The sequence below is a fragment of the Struthio camelus genome, chromosome 1 (assembly GCF_040807025.1).
Source record: "Struthio camelus isolate bStrCam1 chromosome 1, bStrCam1.hap1, whole genome shotgun sequence".
Classification (NCBI taxonomy): domain Eukaryota; kingdom Metazoa; phylum Chordata; class Aves; order Struthioniformes; family Struthionidae; genus Struthio; species Struthio camelus.
The window spans coordinates 2,191,297-2,214,965 of NC_090942.1; the positions used below are offsets into that span (position 1 = coordinate 2,191,297).

General features: G+C 53.3%; 1 protein-coding gene across 7 annotated transcripts; it reads left to right on the forward strand.

The window, feature by feature from the left end:
* Window positions 1-2,718: 2,718 nt before the first annotated feature.
* On the forward strand, window positions 2,719-23,305 carry ASB13 (ankyrin repeat and SOCS box containing 13). 7 transcript variants are annotated; one of them, XR_011142473.1, is made up of 9 exons: window positions 2,719-2,785; window positions 8,277-8,464; window positions 9,334-9,484; window positions 11,188-11,322; window positions 12,719-12,910; window positions 14,298-16,021; window positions 20,803-20,872; window positions 21,077-21,383; window positions 21,530-23,299. XR_011142473.1 is itself a non-coding variant. In XM_068951973.1 (7 exons), the coding sequence occupies exons 2-7, from the start codon at window positions 6,092-6,094 to the stop codon at window positions 14,423-14,425; spliced, it is 867 nt and encodes a 288-aa protein (XP_068808074.1). In that variant the 5' UTR covers window positions 2,724-2,785; window positions 6,016-6,091; the 3' UTR covers window positions 14,426-21,046. The 7 variants fall into 7 exon arrangements, 3 of the variants coding, with proteins under 3 accessions (XP_068808157.1, XP_068808074.1, XP_068807987.1); XR_011142506.1 differs by lacking the exon at window positions 20,803-20,872 and having other exon boundaries at window positions 22,167-23,305; XR_011142480.1 differs by lacking the exon at window positions 20,803-20,872.
* The last annotated feature ends 364 nt before the right edge of the window (window positions 23,306-23,669 follow it).

Genomic DNA, 23,669 nt, shown 5'->3' on the forward strand with positions numbered 1-23,669 from the left:
GACGGCCATTTTACACGTTTACTCACTGCAAAATAATAGGAAACAATAGATTTTTGCTTTTTCTAAAAATGTTATTTTTGATTTTTTGGGGGTAGCGTGATTTCATCCTTCATCCTGCCGCGGCTGGAAGGGGGAAACGGGTGTTTCCTCAACTCTCAGTGTACCCTAGAGCTTAGCTCACGAGCACCGCAGGAATGCAAATGCAAATGCAAAGGGAGCGGGCAGAGGAAAAACACAAAAAGCAATTGCAGATATATGGCCGGGCAGTGAAGTGAAGGAATCCTGCAGAACCCGTCCTCTGAGGCAGCAGCTCTCCTTGGAGATCTTCCACTGCTGGAGACGTCGTTTGGGGTGAGGGGGATTTTTTTTGGCTTCGCTTTTCATCCATTTGCTGTTCCCACCTTGCTTATTTCCATCCTGCAAATTTGGGAAGGAAGTCAGGAGAAGACTGCAAGGGTGGGAGCGCGAGGACATGAAAGAAAGCTGACCTACGCCGCCTCTTTCAAGACCTGGATGTAAAAGCAAAAAGGTTCATACTACTGTTGCAAGGCAGGAGTTGTCCCGACCCTGAGCTGCTAGCAGCTGTTAACGTTTGCTGGTAGAGCCAAGCTTTGGTAAGTGGCCTATTAAGGATGCGCATTACCTTTTGAGAATACAGGAAGTGCAGAGTCAAGTTGCATTTCTCAAACCGGCACCCAAATTTAACTCCTGGCTGACACAGACGCCAACCCACAGGTCTAGTTTCTCTTTGGGTAATCGCTTTGCCAGGGTGTAATAACTATGCAGGCACTAAGGCTTCTTTTCTAACGTAAAGTTACTCGGCTGTCTAAATAATCCAGCAGGAATTAGGACAGCAAATGCTTTGTATTTCTGGACGTGACTACAGAAGCGCAGGGCCAGGAGGCGGACCTTGCTTACAAGGGAGGAAAATCCAGCGACGAACACCGGCTAGGAGGGTGGGTGGTTTCATCCGCGCAATCGCGCCTGGGACGGGGCTGTTCTGTGCAGGCTCCGCTGCTGCCTCCGTGGGGACAGGGTGTTTCGGTAGCTTTAGAAAACCGATTTTAAGATTTAACAGATTTAACGCGTCTTGCCTCAACTCCTCCTCTGCGCGAGCAGCGCGCTGGGGAATCAAGTGATGACATAATTCCCAAGGAACGTGCTCCGGTCCTGCTGACTCTAGGAGCACCTTGCTCAGCCCTGGGTGGGCTCTGCCACCAGGGAAAATATCCCCACGGCATTTTGACACCCGCCGCCCCCAGTCGCCCCAGTGCTCCCCGCCTCCCATTGCTCTCTCCAGCGCCCTCCGGCATGCCCCAAACCTCTCTTTGCCCCAGGAACTCCCCCAAAACGCACGTTCCTCCCAGCTCCCACCCCGTCTGTGCCAGTGTCCCCAGTTCGGCCGGCCCAGCGTCTCCCCCTGCCGCACCCCAGCTTCCCCAGCACTCCAGCCCTCCCTCTGCTCCCCTCTTCGCCAGTGCCTCCAGTTCCCCCTCCCCACACACGCACGCTGGTGTCCCCAGTACCTCCCCACACAAAGCAGTGCCTCCAGTGTCCCCTCCTCACGCGCACCAGTGCCCCCAGCCCCTATCTCCCCACACACCAGTGTCCTCGCTACCCCCACACCCCCAAACCAGTGCCCCCACTCCCCCCCCACACCAGTACCTCAGTATCCCCCTCCTCACACACTAGTGCCCCCAAACCAGTGCCCCCAGTCCCCCCCCACCAGTGCCCCCTCAGCAGTGCCCCCAAACCAGTGCCCCCAGTACCCCCCCATACCAGTCCTCCCCACACCAGTGTCCCCAGTCTCCCCCCACCAGTCCCCCCCCACCAGTGCCCCCACACCAGTGTCCCCAGTCTCCCCCCACCAGTCCCCCCACACCAGTGCCCCCACACCAGTGTCCCCACACCAGTGTCCCCAGTCACCCCCACCAGTCCCCCCACACCAGTGTCCCCATTCCCCCCCACACCAGTCCCCCCCACACCAGTGTCCCCAGTCCCCCCCACACCAGTGTCCCCACACCAGTGTCCCCATTCCCCCCCACCAGTCCCCCCACACCAGTGTCCCCAGTCCCCCCCACACCAGTCCCCCCACACCAGTGTCCCCAGTCCCCCCCCACCAGTCCCCCCCCACCAGTGCCCCCACACCAGTGTCCCCAGTCCCCCCCCACCCCAGTGTCCCCACACCAGTGTCCCCAGTCCCTCTCACCAGTCCCCCCACACCAGTGCCCCCACACCAGTGTCCCCAGTCCCCCCCACTAGTGCCCCCACCAGTCCCCCCACACCAGTGTCCCCAGTCTCCCCCCACCAGTACCCCCCCACCAGTGCCCCCACACCAGTGTCCCCAGTCCCCCCACACCAGTCCCCCCACACCAGTGCCCCCACACCAGTGTCCCCAGTCACCCCCACCAGTCCCCCCACACCAGTGTCCCCAGTCTCCCCCCACCAGTCCCCCCCACCAGTGTCCCCATTCCCCCCCACACCAGTGTCCCCCCCCACCAGTCCCCCCCACCAGTCCCCCCCACCAGTGTCCCCATTCCCCCCCCACCAGTCCCCCCCCACCAGTGCCCCCAGCACCCCCCCCACCAGCGCCCCGTCCCCTCCCCGCCCGGGTACTACAACTCCCGGCGGGCGCCGCGGCGGCCGGAGCGGACGCGGGGGCGGGGCCGGGGGCGGGGCCGGGGGCGGGGCCGGGGGCGGGGCCGGAGCGGCGGCGGCGGCCCGGGGCGCGGGGCCGCGGCCATGGCGAGCGGCGGGAGCGGCGGCTCGGCGCGCGGCGACATCGGTGCGGGGGGCGGCGGGGGCGTGAGGAGGGGGCTGGGGGTGTGGGGGGGGCGCTGTGGGGGAGGGCCTGGGGCTGTGAGGGGGGTGAGGGGGCTGTGGGGGGATGTAGGGGGCTATAGGGTGTGGGGGGGGCTGTGGGGAGATGTAGGGGGGCTGTGGGGGGTGTGAAGGGGGTGTGGGGAGATGTAGGAGGCTATAGGGTGTGGGGGGGGCTGTGGGGTGATGTGGGGGGGGCTGTGGGGGGTGTGAGGGTGTGTGGGGAGATGTAGGGGGCTATAGGGTGTGGGGGGGGCTGTGGGGAGATGTGGGGGGGCTGTGGGGACTGTGAGGGGGGTGTGGGGAGATGTAGGGGGCTATAGGGTGTGTGTGGGGCTGTGGGGGGTGTGAGGGTGTGTGGGGAGATGTAGGAGGCTATAGGGTGTGTGGGGGGCTGTGGGGAGATGTAGGGGGGCTGTGGGGGGTGTGAAGGGGGTGTGGGGAGATGTAGGAGGCTATAGGGTGTGGGGGGGGCTGTGGGGTGATGTGGGGGGGGCTGTGGGGGGTGTGAGGGTGTGTGGGGAGATGTAGGGGGCTATAGGGTGTGTGGGGGGCTGTGGGGAGATGTGGGGGGGCTGTGGGGACTGTGAGGGGGGTGTGGGGAGATGTAGGGGGCTATAGGGTGTGTGTGGGGCTGTGGGGGGTGTGAGGGTGTGTGGGGAGATGTAGGAGGCTATAGGGTGTGTGGGGGGCTGTGGGGAGATGTAGGGGGGCTGTGGGGGGTGTGAGGGTGTGTGGAGAGATGTGGGGGGCTGTGGGGAGATGTGGGGGGGCTGTGGGGACTGTGAGGGGGGTGTGGGGAGATGTAGGGGGCTATAGGGTGTGTGTGGGGCTGTGGGGAGATGTGGGGGGGCTGTGGGGGGTGTGAGGGTGTGTGGGGAGATGGGGGGCTGTGGGGGGTGTGAGGGGGTGTGGGGAGATGTAGGGGGCTATAGGGTGTGTGGGGGGCTGTGGGGTGATGTGGGGGGGCTGTGGGGGGTGTGAGGGTGTGTGGGGAGATGGGGGGCTGTGGGGGCTGTGAGGAGATGTAGGAGGCTATAGGGTGTGTGGGGGGCTGTGGGGAGATGTGGGGGGGCTGTGGGGGGTGTGAGGGTGTGTGGGGAGATGTAGGGGGCTATAGGGTGTGTGTGGGGCTGTGGGGAGATGTAGGGGGGCTGTGGGGGCTGTGAGGGTGTGTGGGGAGATGTAGGAGGCTATAGGGTGTGTGGGGGGGCTGTGGGGAGATGTGGGGGGTGTGAAGGGGGTGTGGGGAGATGTAGGAGGCTATAGGGTGTGTGTGGGGCTGTGGGGAGATGTAGGGGGGCTGTGGGGGGTGTGAGGGTGTGTGGGGAGATGTAGGAGGCTATAGGGTGTGTGGGGGGGCTGTGGGGAGATGTGGGGGGTGTGAAGGGGGTGTGGGGAGATGTAGGAGGCTATAGGGTGTGTGGGGGGCTGTGGGGAGATGTGGGGGGGCTGTGGGGGGTGTGAGGGGGGTGTGGGGAGATGGAGGTGCGAGGGGGCTGTGAGGGGCCTATGGGGAGATGGGGGTGTAAGGGGGGTTTGAGGGGCCTATGGGGAGATGTGGGGAAGGTTGGGGGCTGTGGGGAGATGTGGGGGGGCTGTGGAGGGTGTGAGGGGGGTGTGGGGGGCTGTGGAGGGTGTAAGGGGGCTGTGGGGAGACGTGGGGGGGCTGTGGGGAGACGTGGGGGAGGCCGCGGTGACGTCTAGGGGGGTGCGAGGAGGGGGCTGTGGGGGGGCTACGGGGAGGGTCAGCCCTGCTAAGGGGGCTCCGAGGGGCTAACGGGGAGGCGGGGGAGCGCGAGCGGGGCCGTAGGGCTGCGCGGAGCCCCAAAAGCGAGGGGGCCGGAGCTGGTCGGGGCTCGAGGGGGTGGTGGGAGACAGAGCCGCGTGCGTTTGGGGGAGAGGGGGCAGCGTGGGGCGCTGGGGTGGAGGCTGAGCGCGTGTGCCACCTCGGCGGGTGCGGACATGGAGAAAGGAGAAGCCTCCTCTTCGGAGGCGGTGGAGAGTTGGAGGAGGAAAGAGTTCTTGCTTTGGGGCTGGGACGGAGAAGGCCAAAATCTTAGCGTCATGCTTTGGGGAGAGGGCTGGATGATTTGGGGGCGGGTGCAAGGGGTCTCTCTCAAGGAAACGAGGAGGGAGAGAGGTGCGGACGCTCTCCGGAGAGGGTCCCTGCACCGGAGCTGAGATACCCTTCCCCCGAGGTATCACATGCCTGCTGCAGGGCAAGGTGGTGGGAGCGCTGGGCCGGGTCCAGCAGCGTCCCACGTAGATGGACCATCGTAAAGACAGCCGGTGTTAGGCTGTGCTGCACTGCCAAGGTCACCTTGCAGTGATGCCCGCCGGTTGCATCAGGAACGCGGCAATTTTGGAGCCCTTCGTTCCCTGCATTGCACCCGAGACTTGCACGGCTGCCTCTGCCCGGTGAGCTGTAGCAACGTTGTGCTGCAGCTGCAGGAGATCTGGGCCTAGCTGGAGTCTCCCTCCCGCTCCGTAACCCCCTCGTGCAGCCGGTTGGCGGGGTGTGGGAGCTCAGATGGGATCAGTGAGCTGTTTCTGGCGTGGATGGCCAGGGCGCAGGAAGGAGGGAAGCCTTGCAGTGTGGGATGTACCGTGCGAAGAGTCCTATTGGAAGGTCCCTCAGAAGCTGCACAGTATCTGAGCCCCTTCCGTGATGACTGACTATATCTCTCTCATGTGACCCTGCCTCATAAAGGAATTGTGTAGCGAGAGGGAAGAAAATCGAGGACCCTGCAGTTTGCCTGTGTGATTTTGGACTATATAATAGCCTTTTAATTAAATGCTGCTGAAGCTTTTTCATCTCCTTCCTAGTCCTGCTGCTGGCAGCGTGGTGCCGTTTAGCAGCTAAATTCAAGGGCTCCATCCTCATTTGGACTTTGCCTCTTCTTGCTTCTCCTGGCATAAGCCAGAAGCACTAGGGAAGACAAAACGTCCTGCCCAGGAATACAGGCAAAGAGAATGAGAATCTAACAAGTCAATAAATAAGATCGCATCATATTATGTGCTGTAAAAGTGCCAGTACTCGTGATTCCCGTTTAAGGGGTGATCATAAAAGGGGCTTCTGCTTTGTATTATCCTATAAAGTCTGGTGCACCTTTCGTAACTGCTGGTTTGGGATGACTTCAGTGCTTTATGCCGGTAAATGAAGATCCCACCCCTCCGTCTTCTCTTCTCCAGGCTAAACAGTCCCCAGTCTCAGCGTCTCCTTGTTTGTTTGAGAGATGCTCTATTCTGTTAATCATCTCTGTGACCCATGGCTGGACTCTCTCCAGTAGCGCCGTGTCTCTCTTGTACTGGGGAGCCCAGAACTGGACACAGTACTCCAGGTGAGGCCTCCCCAGGGCTGAGGAGAGGGGCAGGATCACCTCCCTCAACCTGCTGGCAATGCTCTACCTTATGCAGTGCAGGATGCCGTTGGCCTTCTTGGCCACAAGGGCACATTGCTGCCTCATGGTCAATTTGTTGTCCACCAGGACTCCCAGGTCCTTCTCTCCAAAGTTGCTCTCCAGGTCGTTGGCCTGAGCCTGTGCTGTTGCTGGGGTTATTCCTCTGTGGGGGCAGGACTTGGCACTTCCCTTTCCTGAACTTCATGAGGTTCCCCTCTGCTCATCTCTCCAGCCTGTCCAGGTCCCTCTGAATGGCAGGATGGCCTCCTGGTTTATCAGCCGCTTCTCCTAGTTTTGTATTGCCTGCAAACTTGCTGAGGGTGCATTTGGTCCCGTCATTCAGGTCATTAATGAAGATATTAAAGAGAATTGGCCCCGGTATTGGCCCCTGGGGAACACCAGTAGCAACTGGCCTCCAGCTGGATTTTGCGATGCTGATCGCAGCCCTCCGAGCCCAGCAGTTCAAGCATGTTTCAGTCCACCTCACCGACCACTTATCTAGACCCCACTTTGTCAGCATATCTATGTGGGTGTTAGGGAAGGCGGCGTCAAAAGCCGTACTGAAGTCAAGATAAACGACATCCACTGTTCTCCCCTTGTCCACCGAGCCTGTCATCTCACCACAGGAAGGCTGGCAGGTTGGTTAAACGTGATTTCCCGTTCGTAAATCCACGCTGATTATTCCTGATCACCTTACTGTCCTTCAGGTCTGGAAGCGGCGCCCAGGATAGGAGCCGCAGCCCAAGTTGCTCCATCACCTTCCTGGGGATCAGGGAGAGGCTGGCTGGCCTGTAGTTCTGCAGATCCTCCTTCTTGCCCTTCTTATAGATAGGGTGACATTCACTTGTTATCTGCTTTCTGCCCTGCTCCTTCCTTGCAGGATCCTGAACTCCATCATCTTATGGTTGCTGCAGCGAAGGCTGCCCCCAATTTTCACACCTCTGACCAGTCCTTCCTTGTTTGCAAGTACGAGGTCCAGCAGAGAGCTGGAGTTTATTAAAAAAAAAAAAGAAGGAAAAAAAGCAACCTTTTTTTTGTCTATCCTTTCCCTCCCGCAGCCTGGAAGTGCCTGCCTCTCCAGCCTTGAAACAGAGATCTCGTGGAGATATATTCTCAGGGGTAGTAGCAAGGTCCGCTTTGCTGATGGTTCTCCTTGGTATTGACCTGCATGCAAACAGCACCATCCAGCTCACTTTTGCCCTTGGCCATGCAAGATCTGGAGGCCTGACTGTGTCAGTGCAGCGAGGCGGCCAGAAGTGCCTGACCGTGCAGCGTTTTATGGCTGAAGACAAAGCCAAAGACCACTCCTTGGTTGATCAGGGCTAGGAAGAGTTGTATAAACCCTACTTTTGCAGAGTATCTAGGCACGTGTTTTTACAGAGAGGATGGATTTATCTTGTTGAAGGTTGTATGAAAATATGTAGGACTCTTCTTCGCTTGTTCCTAGCTTGGTAAGCGAAGCATACCTGAAACGGGACAGTAGTGTCAGTTTGTGCTGGGAAGCCAAGCCCAGACTCACCCTATATAAATGCAGATACTCAACAAAGGTGCCTAAGTTAGGAACTTAACTTGTCTAAGCTCTGTTGGCTTTTGAGAGGGACTGGCGTTTCTGGAAGATAGTTTTTAGATGGACTGAAGCATTCTCTGGAGATGTCCATTTCCAGTTGCTGTAGACGGAGCCAAGAGGGACAGTGTCTCGAACTCTAAAATAGTTAAGAGCTACATGGGAAGAGTCTGGACCTAGCTATCTGAATGCTACTAACGCTGTGCGTTTGGAAAAAAGTCTCAAGCAAGGAAATCGTAAGAGCGCCCCGTGTCCTGAGCAGTCCCTGTGAGGTCAGTGCTCAGTGCAGAACGCAGAAACATGAAGCAGCTAATTTAAAATCGCACACTGAGTTGGGAGCACAGTGAGGAATAAGCTTCTTATTCCCGTGTCTCCAAGCTGCCAGCCCATGTTGCGCTTCTGGCCGAACTGCTTTTTTCCAGCACAGAAGCTCATTCATTCTGAATTTTTTTTTTTCTTTTCTTTCCTCGGTCCCCTCCCTCTTCCAGGCTTCTGGGCTGATCGCACGCCAGTTCATGAAGCAGCCAGGCGGGGAGAAATCCTACAGCTGCAGCAGTTGATCGAGAGTGGAGCCTGCGTCAATGCAGTCACCTATGACTCTATCACCCCGTTGCACGAGGCAAGCCTGCGAGGGCAGACGCAGTGTGTCAAACTCCTGCTGGCTGCAGGGGCCCAGGTTTGTATTCAGCTCTGAGCCAAGAGGTCTGGACAAAATGGGAAGCTAAGCTCCTGTCCTATAGCTTTGTTCTGAGTCATGCAGCTCTTCCTGCACGTTGATCCCGCACTGAGATCAAGAGGAGCCCAGAGAACTCTATCCCTTGCAGATGTGTCGAACTAATCTAGAAAAACGAGATTCTCTAAGTCCCACTTCATCCTGATGTCTGAAGTTATTCCAGGGATCCAGATTCCCTCCATCTTACTCTAGGCTCTTTGCTCGGACATTAGAGTAGAGGCTTAGTCACCCTGGGCTCCCTTGATCGAGGCCAAGGGAGCTAGAAGAGAAGCAGGGGATATGTGGTTTCCTATGGGGGTTTATATTTATTCTTGTGTTTCTTCTATTACTTAATTTTATTATGGAAAGAAAAATCTGGCAAACGTCATCTTCTGGATATGGCTGGAGACTTTACTGTCTTCAAGGGCTTGTGACTTCTCACATGCTAAAGGCAGCTGTCCTCAGAGCAAAGCTGGTGAAATGAAGCATATGTACGCTTCCTAGTCCTTCTCAGGGCAAAGTCAGCCCAGCTTGGTTGAATCTGCTCATGAAGCCTGACTTTGCTGTAAAACAGGAACTTGTGCATTGTGTTGCCCTGGCTCGGCAAAACTTTGGGAAGGAAATAGCATCCTAAACTGTAGAAGCTGCTTGTGAAATCAGTGTGCATCCTGCATGCTCTGAGGTGGGAGCTGGGAGCAGTGTGAGCCAGGTTGCTGGCAGTATCCACCACCTGGTTCCTGAGCCCTGAACAATTCTACAGAGTTAAAAGAAGCAAAAATATCATCAAGGCACACAACAGCCGGTGGGTACGTAACAGTTTTTCTGCCTTGAAGGTGGATGCTCGGAATATTGATGGCAGCACTCCGCTATGTGACGCCTGTGCCTCGGGTAGCATAGAGTGTGTGAAAGTGCTGCTGTCCCACGGTGCGAAGGTGAACCCTCCCCTTTACACGGCGTCGCCTCTCCACGAAGCCTGCATGAACGGTAAGCCCATGGCATCGGGTCTGTGCACTTTTACTTGGGGCTTGCAGAAAAAAAGCAGTTGTCAAGAATCTTAAATTGACTGTAAGCTTTTGTTGCTCACGCAACCGTTACAGCTGGAAAATACGTCAGCTTGTCTCTGCTGTGTATTGTAATGACTGTTATCTGGACAAAAATCTGCACAGCTCCCTTTGAACTTGCAATGGAAAGTGCTGTGGTATCCATCAAATAAAGCAGTCCCCTGTGTTGGGTGCTTTTATCCCCTCGTGACAGGCGTAGGATAAGATCTTAGGCAGAAAAACGTCAGCTCCTTGCTCCTCTATTAGAAGACTTTGAGCCAAAGCAGTAGCTTTGCTCTGGCAAGCAGAGGGGAGTTTGCATCCTTCCCTTCTGATCCAAGTCAAGGTGAGATAAATTGCTCTGATTAAGAGCAATTAAGACTGTTTTAAACAGATAGTCCCATCCCGGACCCCTCCTGGTTGTTCAGAGCTGCTATTGCTGCCCAGGTGGCAGCAGCAGTGGTTGGAGGAAGCTGTGAGGTGGGAGCTCCTTGTCCGTCTCGCAGCTTTTTCCACATGGAGACTTCTGTCCAGGATCTAGGTGATCAGGCCATCCGGAGTGGGAGAGATGGGGGGACAACCTCAGCAGCTGCTGGGACAGGGTTGTTCCCCAAGTTTGCCCAGAGCATTTAGGAAAGGCGCCCTTCTTGTGTTGCTCCACTGTGGGCGTAATTCCACCTCTGAATTTCTGCTCCCGTGGATGCAACAGTGGGAAAGCGTGGGCGTGAGAAAAGCAGTGACTCTGTTTGATGGTCATGGCCAAATCTCTTAATTGTTTTGTGCCTCAGTTGCCGCTTTGTAAGATACAATGGTTCCTTTCTCCTCCCATTCACCATCTTTGTTATATACTGTCCTGGACAGAGTTTCCTTTTGACTATGGAGGCTCTGGGAGACAGCATTCACGACAAGTGGGTAGATAATTAAATAAATAACCATCGACTCCCGCTTCTGTTTGTTAAACATTTTTCCTAAGGTTCACTGATGATGACTGCTCACTTTCTGTTAAGTCATATTATTAGAATTGGGAAAAATAGGGCTGGAGGGGGTCTTGAAGGTGATCTCATCCACCCAAGGCAGGATCAGCCATGCAACTGGCTCTGTTAAGCACAGGCTGTTGAGTGCAAATCCTCGGACTCAGATTTGTTTCAGCTGACTCCCTGCCAAGCCTGCTAGCTCTAGTTTAGTGTCACGCAGATGTTACTATGTTACTTGTACCCTGGTCCCAGTCTTGGTCCTACGACAGAGCGCGTTGGCTCAGATAGAGTAAGTGAGCCCTGCTGGGCTCGGCCGATTCTGTCTAGAGCTATGTGGATGTCTCTGCATCAGTTCTCGCCAAGTCTTGTAATGCCTGTATTACCTGAAATAGTTTCATTATCTGTAGGGTGTCTTCCCCTATAAAGGGGAGAGGCGTTGTCATAGTCCACCTTTAGTGCAATTGCCTTTTGAAAGGCGTGAGTGATGAGGCATCGCGTGTTTTCTTTGGAGGCCCTGTTAGTGCCCGAGGGAAATTAAATGCACGCGTTTGTATTTTGCAGCCATCTCCCAAATATTAAGCAGGCAGTTCTTAAGCCACGCTGATGTCCGCACGCCAGGTGCTCCCATCCGAGCTGTGTTCTTTCTTTTGACTCACATCTTCCCTTTCTAAAGGTAGCTCAGAGTGCGTACAGCTCCTCATAGACGTCGGTGCAAACTTGGAGGCCCACGACTGCCATTTTGGGACGCCCCTGCATGTGGCCTGTGCCAGGGAGCATCTGGACTGTGTGAAGTTGCTGCTCAAGGCAGGTATGGCAGCCACGGGGTTTGCTGCTGGATGGGTAGTATGTGGTGGAGTCCGTATGCAGCACTTGCCTCTCAGTGCTCCATGGTGATCTTCTTGTTGAAGAGCTTGCTCGTTTGCAGCATGACATCAGTGACGGTGGTGAAAGATTTTGGTTTTACCTAAGCAAAGCTAAATGTTGCTTAAGCATTTTTCAGCGTATGCATGTCAATATCCAGTTCATGATGTCTCCAGCAATAATTCCATTCCCTTGGTTTAATAAAAACCAGAACTCTTCAGCCCCTGGGAGCAGTGTTTCAACTTCTGGCTGACATTGGTATCAACTGGTGTGCGTGGGTTCGGTACTGGTAGTGTAGTCATATGGTTTTGCATAGCAGAGAGATGTTAGGGTTTGATGTTGTACAGAAAATTAGAGATGAGCTCAGTTCACGTCTCTGGGAGATGTGGAAAGTGTTGCGCCAAGATGAGTTTGGTGGGCATTCAAGTAAGTATTCTGTGCTCCAGGCTTCACATCCCAGGTTCACTGCAGCTAATTTTGGAGGAATTAGGCAAAAACAGGAAGTCCGATTCCAGTCCTTACCAGGAAGTGATCTTGCCTAGGGTGGGATTTGTCTTGCTGAATATTAACTGTCTAAAAATTAGACAGCTCAGCTAGCCGTTCCCTGCCCCCTCTCTCCCCCCAGTTCCCTGTACTGGCCACCTTTTTTCAGATGAGATTAATTGATCCCCCAGAAATGCCTGCTTGTCCTTTGTTAATTATAAGGAGAGTCCAGTGTGACTTGCTCAGATATACATATTTGAAGTCAGTTGTGTGAATTCAGTGAGGTTCAGCTCACCTTTATTGAACAAATCAGCTTGAGAGAAGGAACACAAACAGTTCTGGGACCTTCTGCTGTCCGCTTATAAAAGCCAGATTTTCCTCAGCAAAAATATCCTGTGACTAAGACTTGATCCTGGAGTAATGTGTGATAGTGAGCTGCTGCATCTCACAGGACTAGAGTGTTTCTCTTAAATAAAAATAGTTAACAAAGATGTCACTGTATACCTTGAGTATGAGCACTCTGTTGAGATGACTGGGAATGTCTCTCTGTTGGCTTCAGATTTCAGCACAGATTGAGGAAGCAGCTCTGAATGTCACACTCAGCAGCTTATTTCCCTAGTAATGTGGGCTAAAATCCTTTCTCTGCAAGGAAAACAGAAAGCCGGAGAAGAAAACTCATGCGTTGCCAGCACTGAGATCTTGTTCAGTGGTTTGGTTTCCTGTTTAGGCTGTTTTGTTTGGATCTCGTTCTAGCCACTTGTACTTGTTTTAATGGCATTTTTTTCTCCAGCCAAATCATCCCTTACATTTGAGTCAAGTGAGGCTTTCATGAACAGATTTGTTTTTCTTTCTGGTCCCAGGGGCAAATGTGAATGCTGCTAAACTACACGAGACAGCCCTCCACCATGCGGCTAAAGTGAAAAATGTAGATCTGGTGGAGATGCTGATTGAATTTGGAGGAAACATTTACGCGAGGGACAACCGAGGAAAGAAGCCATCCGATTACACCTGGAGCAGCAGTCCCACAGCAAAGTGCTTTGAATACTATGAAAGTGAGTGAGATGTGATCCCCTATCCCAGGAATTCAATGACTGCCAACTCCATTACTCCATGTCAGCGATTCTCAGTCCGCTTTGATTTGTAGATCCCTGATCATCTTCCTATGAAGGTACTGAGTTCTTGGTGGTAAATCCAGCTGACAGCAGGCTAGCTTTGCTTAACTGTGGTTTAATGACAGTGGTAAAATGGTCCAAGTCTTGCCCTCACTGCGTTCAGGCCTCTGTCACGTTAGTATGAGCATTTATGCTTTGGTGCCTTGAGTGAGATCAAGGAACCGATCCGGTTGAAAACTCTTTTTGCGGCAGGGTTAGGGAACGTGTTAAACTTTAGCTTTGTTGGCTATCTGATTTTGGAGGAGACGTTTGACTGTGTAGCAGTCTCTCCTCTAAGTTATTTGTTTCCCTCTTTTCTTAGATGGCAGTTAAGCATGCTGTTCTGGCTGCAGCTGAACTGGGTTAAGAGATCGAGTCCTACATGCCCGTAAATACTTACTGTATCTTGCCAGAGTTTACTGCCCCCCTCAGCTCTGCTGGCAGAATTGCATGTGTAGTTGCTTTTTAACACAAGACTGTTCTAACAGAATTGTGATAACTTTAATAGCAGCTCTGGGGGGGAGGGTTGGTTTGTTTTTAACTTGCATCATTAAGCTCAGGACTAGATTCAGGACGGGAACAGATCTTGGAGGCTGATGGTTGCCAAAGCTGTCGGGGTAGGGACAGTAGCTTCTTATCCCTGATGGCTTCCAGAGCAACGTGGCTCATCATAACTCTGTGTTTGCGTGTGTGTGTGTGCACTGATATCTGGGATAGAGGCTGTGGGCTGCAGATTGGGGGCAGTCTGGAAAGGGTTTAGAGAGTTGTACTGAGCTCTCAGCTGCTTAGTGACAAGGGTTAATGCAATCCTTAGATGAAAAAATAGGGCAGCAGAGGAGATGGGTTGGAAGTAGGTTTTATTCCTTTATTTGGCATTGCTGAGACTTAATACAGCATTACCAAAGGAAATTTGAAGGCTTTGGATAGCCCCAGTGGATCAGAGCAGATGATCTAATGAACCCCTCTGGCTGCAGCCTACGTGGTTGGTCTTTGGGGGATGCAAAGGGGGGGAGGAAGGGAGCTGGGAGCAGTGCGCTGTAGATGTGTTCGGTGTTCATTATAGGATTGGCAGTGTGATGAGCCTCGAGAGAGCACACTGGCAACTTTGCAATGTCTTCCTTGGGCGCTGGGTACTGTGGGAATTAGAGCCCTTGTAAGTAGAGACAGGTTCGTGATTACAAAGGGAGCGATGCCAAGCGTCACTCTCCCGGGAGGTCTCCGCTCTGCAGAAAGATCAGCCATCTGCTGGGCTGCGACGATAGCTTTGGATCCTCTTTTCTTGTTTTAGAAACGCCTCTGAGTTTGTCGCAGCTCTGCAGAGTTACTGTGAGGAAAGCAGCGGGGCAGCGGGCGCTGGAGAAGATTGCCAAGCTAAACATCCCGCAGCGACTGATCCAGTACCTATCATACAACTGACAGGGGTCAAGGTGACCGGGAAGGACGGTATCTTTAGATCCCACAGTATGAAGTCTCTGTCTCTTTCTCGTCTACCTCCCCACAAGAAACAAACTTTAATTTAAGCAAACTGGTGTAAATAGTATTTATGAGGCAGCACTTCACACCCCTTCCTCTTCTTCATCAGTGAATGCTTTGGCTACGACAGACTTAGGCAAGGTGTAGCGCTGACTTGAAGTTACTCTCCCCCATGGTGTTCTGCTAGACTGTTACCCCATTAGAGGCTGCAGTGCTCGCTCTTTGAGTGGGATTAATCTTGCCTAATTTTAGATGTCTCTAGCCTAAAGACATCTCCATGTGATCTAGCCAGGTTCCTTTTGCGGTCAGTGGAGAGAAATAAATACTTCTAGAGCATGATTCATCTGTCCTGTTTTAGATGTCTGTGTTAGGATGATACGGTATGCCCTTGGAGCGCCTCTCTGTCTCTCCACTGACTGCAGAGGGATCTAGAGACGATATCCTCGGATACAGACGTCTACGTTTCTGAAGTGGGAATGCTGGCTCCCACCTCTGCGTTGATAACTCGAACGATAACTGCCTAATGCCAAGAGACAAAGCTCAAATGACCTGGATGCTCTAGTTGGAGGCAGAATAAGACCTCAGCAGGCTCAGGACTAATCCAGAGACACTGGAGCCAGTTGGTGACTTTCCATCGACTTCAGCGGGCTTTGGCCAAACACCAGCAGTGAGGGCAAATTGCTGACAGATCTGGGTTGGCTTCACCCGTGCTCCTTGCTTGCTGAAGGTGCGCTGGCTGTGATTGTAGTGCCTCGCCCAGGGTGGTGCTATGTCCAGCTTACAAGCCCAAGCAGGAAGCAGGTCTATCTACACATCCACGGAGGCTTTTCTCCAGATGGCCGGTCCCAAAGAACATTTCTCCACTTGTTCTGAGACACTGTGGCTACAACGTTGGTTTTATGTGCAATAAGTGGTGGGCTTGCTGCCCTATATTGCCAGAACTATGGCGCCCTGTCTGTAAAGTCACGCTGCCGTGGTGGGGTCACGTCCCTTGTGTCGTGCTGCAGCAGATCCCTTTGGGATATGCCCACGTGTGAAAGACAGTAGCAGGGCTGGGTTGTGCTTTGGGTTTTGAGATGTTTTTCCCTCTGAGATTATCTCTTGATTCCGGAGCTTCTCCAGAATTTGGTAATGGGAGCCAACCCCCAGCTGTGTGTCGCTGGGTGTTGCGTTTGAGTCCTTTGACTTCAGCACAACCTATCGCAGCTTTGTGCTTTGGCGATTTAAACGTTAGTGGTGACGTTTATATCAGCAGAGACGAAATTGTAGACTTCCTTCCACATGAGACGTTGCGTGTCGTCTGAAGGCAGTCACCACCAAGGTGCTTGGTATTAAAGGGATAGAGCTCCCTGGGGCAAGTCTAAGCACTGTGATTTGAACGACGGCAAACGTTACGAAATCCTCTGAGGTGTCTAACGTGGTATCAAGCTAACTCAGGGCTCTCGACGTCCTTCGTGCTGTGAACTGACACATGAGAACGAGCGGTAGCTTGCCTCCTGTCTGCTGCCTGTGAGCTCCCATACTCCTCCAGCTGGCACGGTAGGGCTTGGCCTTGGGAGAGAAGGGGAAAATAGCGCAGGAGCAGGGTCAGCGAGGTGAGGTGGAACTGAATGCACTTTAATGGTGACCAGTGAATTACTTTGTTTACCATTTTTTGGTTAGGTTCATTTCCTCCCCCATACCCTGTTTTTGTCGTTTTTGCTCTTTGATATCGTGCAGGACTGGGACGGGTTTTTGAGACTGTGATTTTGGGGGGATTGTCTGTTTATAATTCCATCGGATTTTTATAATTAAAATATCAGAAATGTGAAATTGCTAAGAAGCTCAGGGAAGCCCTAGAGATGTCTGTTGTGGGATTCACCCTTGTAATTGATAGGATAAAGGTTTTGTATTGAATCTTCCAACACAAGCTTCCTCCGTCCAAAGTGTTCATTCTTACAGTTAAGTAAATATTAGGAAAATGTAGACCTTTCAGTAGTCTGAGTTGAAAATTCAAATCTCTTGGTAGTTTGCTTTTTTAATATTACCATTTCATTATTGGACCAGCTTAGGCAGCGCCCAAGTTTCTAATGTAACGACAAACCAAAAAACTCCTCGAACAACCAGGCATAAAATGACCAATTCCTTTTTATGTCATCTTTATTTTTCCTCTCTTGAAAGCCACCTCTGTGGTAGGTCCTAAGATTTGGTTAGTTTTCTTCCTCTCTTAAGTGGCCCTGCTGATGGGTGCGCGCATCCAGTAAGGACTTGCTGGAAGAGCTAAGCAGTTATGCTTTGGTAGGAATAGGCATGCACATTCAATAGCTGTTTTCTTGGAAAGCAAGACATTTTCTTGTTACTCCTGTGCCTGGATGGAAAAGTGTTCCAGGAAGGTGCTTTTAGAACCAAAAAGCTAGAAAACAACACCCAAATCATTCCCCTGTGTGCTGTGGTGCCGAGGCAGGTGGCTGTTGATCATCTACTGCGTGTTTAATTGTATGTTCCTGGATTTCTAAATTGCAAGCGAAAATAACTCCCTTTGAGATTCTTAAAATGTTTCTTGTCTTGTCTCCAACTCATCTAGTCCTCGGTTCTTTTAATCCTATCGGGGTTCCTCAGCTGGTTGTGAAGCATCTTCTGAGCTCTTGCATTTTACAGCTTAGAATAAAGGTAAAGGGGATTTTAAGATAAATCAATACTGAGTTTTGGTTTCCCTGAAAACCTTGGACTGCAATTTTTGTGGCGGTTCGCAGTGACTACGTGCATAGCTGAGTCATCTTTGCAGCAGGGTATAGTCTGGAGAGCTGGGTGTGGGAATCGCTACAGCCATCCCAAATTAAGCTGAGAATGAGACGCTTTGGAGATAATGTTTCCCTGAAAGGGGAGCTGGGTTCTTTGGGGCCGGGGCTATGCTGAGGGTCAAATTTGGATGATCACAGCAGTCCATCCTGGCCTGTAAATTGCTGAGGGTGCCTCCACCTGAGTAAGCGGTGGAGGCACTTAGTAATACAAGCTGTGTAAGGTAGGTGGAGCGTCATCCCCACCACAGGGTGAGGTTGGCTGTACGCCTGGCTTGAACGGGTACCTTCACTCGCTGCTAGCTACGAGCACCTAAGCACCGCCTGTCCCAGGCCTGGTGAGCCACGTGGCTAGCAGGAGGCTGCCTGAGAAATGTGACCGGATGCTCGCTGAGTGCTTGCTCTCCGTCAGCCACCTCGCTGACTGTGTGCAACCCTAGCCCAGGGAGCAGCCCTGCATGTAAAGCTCTGCTTTTGCTAATCCATCCCAAAGTGCTTCACTGTGCTGCACTGCTTGGCGTGAGAGGTGGAAATGAGAGGCTCGGGAGAGCCTGCAAGACCTGTGGAAGGAGCAGAAGGCCAGTTCTGTACCCTGCCAGGCCATACTGGTCTCCCATGCACCTTTGTATGCCAAGTAACAAATTGCCAGCATGCCGGACACCAGCAAAATGGTATTATAGCTGCGCGGGGAAGTGCAGTGCAGAGGTGACCAACGGGCTCCACATGAAGCTGGCTGGACACCATGCCCAAGCTGATAAGCCGTGCAGGCTGTTAGCTGACTCTCTTCAGGCCTGTAGATCTTCTGTGTTACTTTCTCCAGCGTTTCTGCTTCGAGGTTTGGTGCAGGAAGCACTGTATGAGCTCTACAGCTTGTGAAGCCAGGCTGGATGCACCACAGAAGTGGAGATGCAGCTTCCAAGGTGGCTGATACCTCTGGTAGAGGTTACTTTGAGTGTCTCTGCTGCTGGCCCGACTTAACTGCAAACTGGAGAAAGTAATTTCTTCGTTATCTGGGGAATATATTCCCTGGAGCTGCCCATGCAAAGAGATCTGCTCCACCTGCACGACAGCCATGGACCTCCCAGTCCTGAAGGTGTGGATCGGCTGTGGTTCAGACGTTGGTCTTTATACCTCAGTGACTCACTTCAGTACGGCTTTGACACGAGTTCTTTTCCCCCGTGCTTGGCAGGAAAGTCTTCAGAGTGACTCAGAGGGGGCGAGTCACAGTCAGTCATTGCATCCCTGGGCTCCTGTGATGAGGCTTTTCACCTTCCCAGTTTCAGGACGCCTCTTTGACAGTGGCAGTATCAGTTGGGAAAGTAGTTGCAAGCGTCCACCATCTGGGTTCCTTCTCTGGAGCTGACTCCGCTGGTTAGCGTTGCGTTGGTTGCGTTTTGTTTCTCTTAGGCACATAAAAGAAGGATCCAAGATGGCCTTACTTCCTAGAAATAGAAGTTTTATGCATCTCACCCAGATGACTTGCCCTCTGGGAAGCCCTAGAAAACGATCGTGGGCTAGCTTCTCCCAGGCATGGGGTAAAAAATTGGAAGATCTCCAAAAAGCAAGCCGCTGCTCACACCTAGTTTATAGGGACTGCTTAATGCTAGGTACCCCTGCTTTTTAGTGGCAGCTAAAATACCCTTGGATTTGTAACAAATTTTGGGATTGCTGGGAGTGAAAGAGACTGTCTAAATAAGGGAGTATTACAGTGTGAAGTGCCTCAGCTGACTCTGCTTGGGTTACGCCCTTCACTTTGTTTTTATGTCAGATTCTGGTTATTATTTGACTCCCTTCACTCTTCAGTTTGAACGTCAAATCAAGGCATGAATCCAATGCAAACAAATCCAAACCTACCAGGCCAGTCCTGCTTTCATCTGTGCCCTTGCTGGGCTCCTAGAGCCAAGATGCCAACGAAGAGATCAATCCCAAAACTGCGAATCCAGTTTAGTGTTTCAGGCCTCCTCCCCTCTCCTGTGGGTTTCTCCTTCCTGCACCTTGTTAGAGATCCAGCCTGCAGGAGAGGTCTGAATTACTCCTGCTCCTGTCCAGACGCTGCCTCAGCTTCAGGGAAGTCCAGATGCAAATGTGGCTTTGCAGTTTCTTACCGTTTAGCGTTGCTCCTGCATGCTGCTGGTTGCTGCTAGCAGGGCTTGTTAATGTTGGCTTGCAGGGAGGGAACTTGATCGTAGCAGCTTTTCTCTAACTATGCGAAGTTTGTCCAGAAAAAGCAAGGTGTGGCTAAAGCTGATGCCTTGGAAAAAAGGCCTTGCAAGTCTGAAGAATTAACTCCTTGTAGCACAAGCAACTGTTGCTTTTCCTGGAAGAGGTGGACAGCCACCCTTTCTCTTGCTACGTTAATAAAAGAGGGATCGCAGAGGTGCACATATTCACAAAGAGCAGGAGTCGCTCCCTCAATCTTGGCTTAAAGGAGAGGAAGAGAAGATGTCGAATGCAAACAGGGCTTTTTTTTTTTTTTTTTTTAAAGTATCTTCAGGGGACTTGGTACGTTCAGCTTCACCTAGGAAGTCCCCATGCAGGATTTTAGCAAACCCCCAAAGCTGCTGCAGTCTGAGCAGTGGCACACAAAGACCTCAGTGTTCTCTGGACGTGGCAGCTGGAACTGAGTAATGGAGCAATTGCATCACCTTTAGAGCAAGCATGAGCATGAAGTATCTATTCTACCTCTGTTTTTTTTTTTTTTTAAAAAAAAAAAAAAGCACTGAAGACCTGGAGTGTTTACCTGAGCTTTCTCACACCCTGTTCGTTTCTTCCCTCTTTTGTTCCGGGGAACAAGTTGATCTTGCAGGCGCTTGCAAGAAGATGGCGCCTCTCCCATATGCTTGAGTTGGAGCCAGGTGGGCGTTTGTAGACTTGAGTTCAGGGGCTCCCGGCTGACTTGCGGCTGCTGGAGACCTGGCCTCGAGTCTGTTTGAGGCTGGTGAATATCCTGTTCCCCGGCCTGCAGGAGGCTGCTTGTTCGGAAACAGGGTTTTTGATAAAGTGATAGGCCAAGGGTTATTGTATCCAAACCCTGGTTGCTTAAAGCTGGTGCCTAAATCTGTAGCAAGGTACCTAATTGTAAGGGAGACCTTTTAGTGGGAAAAACGCCGCTGATTTCTTAGGACTTCTGGAAACCTAGACTACTTATATATTGCATAGCACCCTAGCGCCTGCCCGTGCTGTTGGTTAAGCCTGCGCTCTGCTGCCGTCTGCACCGGGCGAGCGCGGACCTGATCCCAGGGCGCTCGGCGCGGGCCGCGGCTCCCGCTGGCGCGTCCCGGGTGGATCGGCCGCGGGCAGCGTTGGCTGCTCCGCCGCTCGGTTCGCCGGCGGAAAGCTCAGCTCAGCTCTGCCTCAGCACGCTGTGGCCGCCCCAGGCTGAGCTACAGCCAGGCAGGGCGGACGGAAAGGTGCTCCTGGGTCTCAGGTGGCTTGAACTCGCTCGGTTTTGCCCTGACAGCAGAGACTTGCTTGCGCTTTGGTGGAGCGGGGAGTCCGTTGCCCAAGGTGCCCTACCAACGTGCGGCGTCTCTGTGGATTTAGGTGCCGAGACTCCAGGCTTGGAAAGCGTTGGCCTTTCTTCTGCAGGAGTACGGCACGCTGCGAAGAAGTTGTATGTATTTATACCCCATTGTCTAATTTTTTTGTTTTTTAAAATGATTTCTAGCACATTGTAACGGTAAGATTTTGGAGGGTGCGGAGCCACAAACGCCGGTGGCTGGCGGGCACCTTTGTGAGAACGTGGACGGGAGTGTTATTTGCGATTAAAACTCACTCCACAACTTTCTGTCTGTGCCTGACTGTGTTTCTTCCTTAGGTGGATGGCAGGAGGTGCGTTTGGGCGCTGCGCGGGAACCCTGCCGGTTCCTGGTGCCTCGTAATCCTTATCCTCGCTTGGATCGAGGCTGTGAACAGGCAGCCTGTGACCGAGCTGCTTTAAGGAGTTAAACCAGCGGCCACGAGGGAGGCTGAAATTATCCCCCTGAGGAAAAACAACTGACGTCGGCGCAAAATTGGCTCGTTCTTGGAGCGGTCGCACGCTCGTAGGGGCGCGCGGGCTTTACAGAAGCAGCAAAAGGCCTTGGGAGACCCCTGCCCTGGGGGAGAGGCCTGCTGTGCAGGAGGTGAGACCACGAGGCGGTTTGTAAGAGAGAAGCGAGGTGGTGGGTGAGGCTCTGGGCTGAGACGTAGGAGATGCCCAGATGTTTGACCCAAATGGGATAGGTGAAGGCGTTTTCCCCTTGGTCTCCCTCTTTTTTTCTCCATCAAGCGATTCGGCCCTTAGATGGAGTGAGGAGGCCTCTCTCCACGGAGCAGAAGGGGAACTAGGTTGCGGCATCCTAAATTAAACGCCTCTGTTAAGGACCTAAAATAGCAGAGACCTTGGCTCCTTCCTCTAGACTCATCCTCAAGACTTTTTGCGTCCTTTGTCCTTGACAAAACCTTCCATGAGCAAAAAAGACCTGGTGAAAGCCGTTGCTTTCAGAGAGATGGAGATGCATCTCCAGCCGACCCGCTCGCCGTGCCCGTCTCCTCCTCCCCGTGGTCTCGTGCGCTGGAGGAGCTGGTCAGGGCGAAGGTGCGTGCGGGCTTATAGCTTGGGGAGGCCACCACGGTGCGAGCGCCTGTGGCCTCCAAATACACCGGCTCCCGGGAAGCTCCGCGGGGACTTGCAAACATGAGGTGGGACGTGGGCCAGCGAGGCGGTGGCTGGAGGCCGAGGGAGCAGGTATCCGAGTCAGATGTGTGCTGACGGCTGACTGGCAGTGCCGATTGCCCTCCCGGCGAGAGCCCCTCGGGGACGGCTGCGTGGACCTCGCTCGCTCTGCATCACTTAAGCTTAGGAGGCCTCTCTTGGATGTATTTTCACCTGCTTTATTCTCATCCTGGGTCCTGGCTTTAACTAGGTGAGAAGAGATGCCCTGGATGGGGGACGCTGTTGGAAGGGATGGGAGCCCTGCAGAAAAGTTATTTCTTCCTCTAGGCTTTGCCTGGCCTCGCTTTTGGTTGGCTCCACTCCCCGCCAGCGCTGACCTTGGGCCAGCGTCGAACCAAGCGAGAAATCGAGTTCTACGCGAGGATTTCCCGGGCGGTGAAGACGGGAAAGCAGCGTTCAGGCTCGTGCCACCACGCAAGAGCTTTATTCTGAAGCTGCGGAGAGGAGGCCAATATCTTTTATTGCTCAGTTGTCGTCTGAGTGCGTGATTTGCAGCGCTCGGACGCTGTGGTCCTGCCACCCCAGGCGGGTAAATTGCCCTCCGTCACTTGGCCCGTGACTTGGCTGATTTAGGTCAGCCGAGACCTTCTGGGGCTGTTGGACCTGGAGTGGTTCCCCACGGCTAGGGATCTGTGGGAATAACTGGCTTTTTAGGTCTTCAAGCTCAGCATGGAGGAAAGCAGAAAGAAACCCATGGAGAAGGGAGTTGGGAGAGATGGCTCCTGTCCTTCTGCACCTTTGTTTCCTGTTAATGGCATTATTCACCTGCAAATGCGTCCATTTTTCCCTCAGGCCCCAGAAGAGCGAGGTGGCTCCTTTGCGCGGGCTGGGATTGACCCTCTCTTTCTCCAGCCGTCTCTCTCCAAGCTTGGGACTCCTCTCCCAGCCGATGGTGAGGAGGAGGCGTTCGTACAGTGCCAGTCTTCTCACTCGAACGCCTGCTTAGGTCATCCTAATGCCTGGTTTGGGTGAATCACACCCAAAAGTGTCTGTTTGCTTCCCGTCTGTTAGAGGGGAGCTCTAGATGGATAGCCTGGACATCACCTCCGTGGCTGGTGGCCAACGCTGGCTGAGATGAACCTTCCTTACTCCTGAAAGCCCTGAGTCAAGTCCTAAGTAGCTAGAGATACCTAGAAACCTATCTAGAAAAAGAGAGCTTTCTAGAGGTCTCTTAAATAAGATACTATTTTCTGTCTATCTGTGCACTGATTTAAGATCCATCTTGAGGCAGAAGGTGGCCCTGATCCAAGCTCAGCACATGGGCTTTCTCACCGCTGGGGCTATCTGCTCATCACGCCTGCCCCTAATAAACCTCGAACGTGACAACTCAACGCGTCCACTTCGCTCCTGGAGCATTTTTACACCAGTTGGGCTGGAAATACGCCGCTTGGCCGGCTCACGGCATCGGGGAGGGCAGTGCCAGGGCCCCCCAGCGCGGTGGGGACACGGGGCAGCTGCGGGAGCATCCAAGCTGCCGTGAGCCGAGACGGGCAGCAGAAAAAGACGCCCAGGGCCTAACTCCTTTCCTGGGGTTAAAAATACCTGCCCTCCTTCTCCCGAAGAAGGAGCCCGCCGGCCCCCCGCGGCGCAAGGGGAAGGAGCCGGCCCCCAGGAGCTGCGGTTAATCCCTGCCGGGATGCTCACATCCCCCGGGCCGACTTTGGGGCCGCCGGAGCCAAATCCCAGCGTTTTC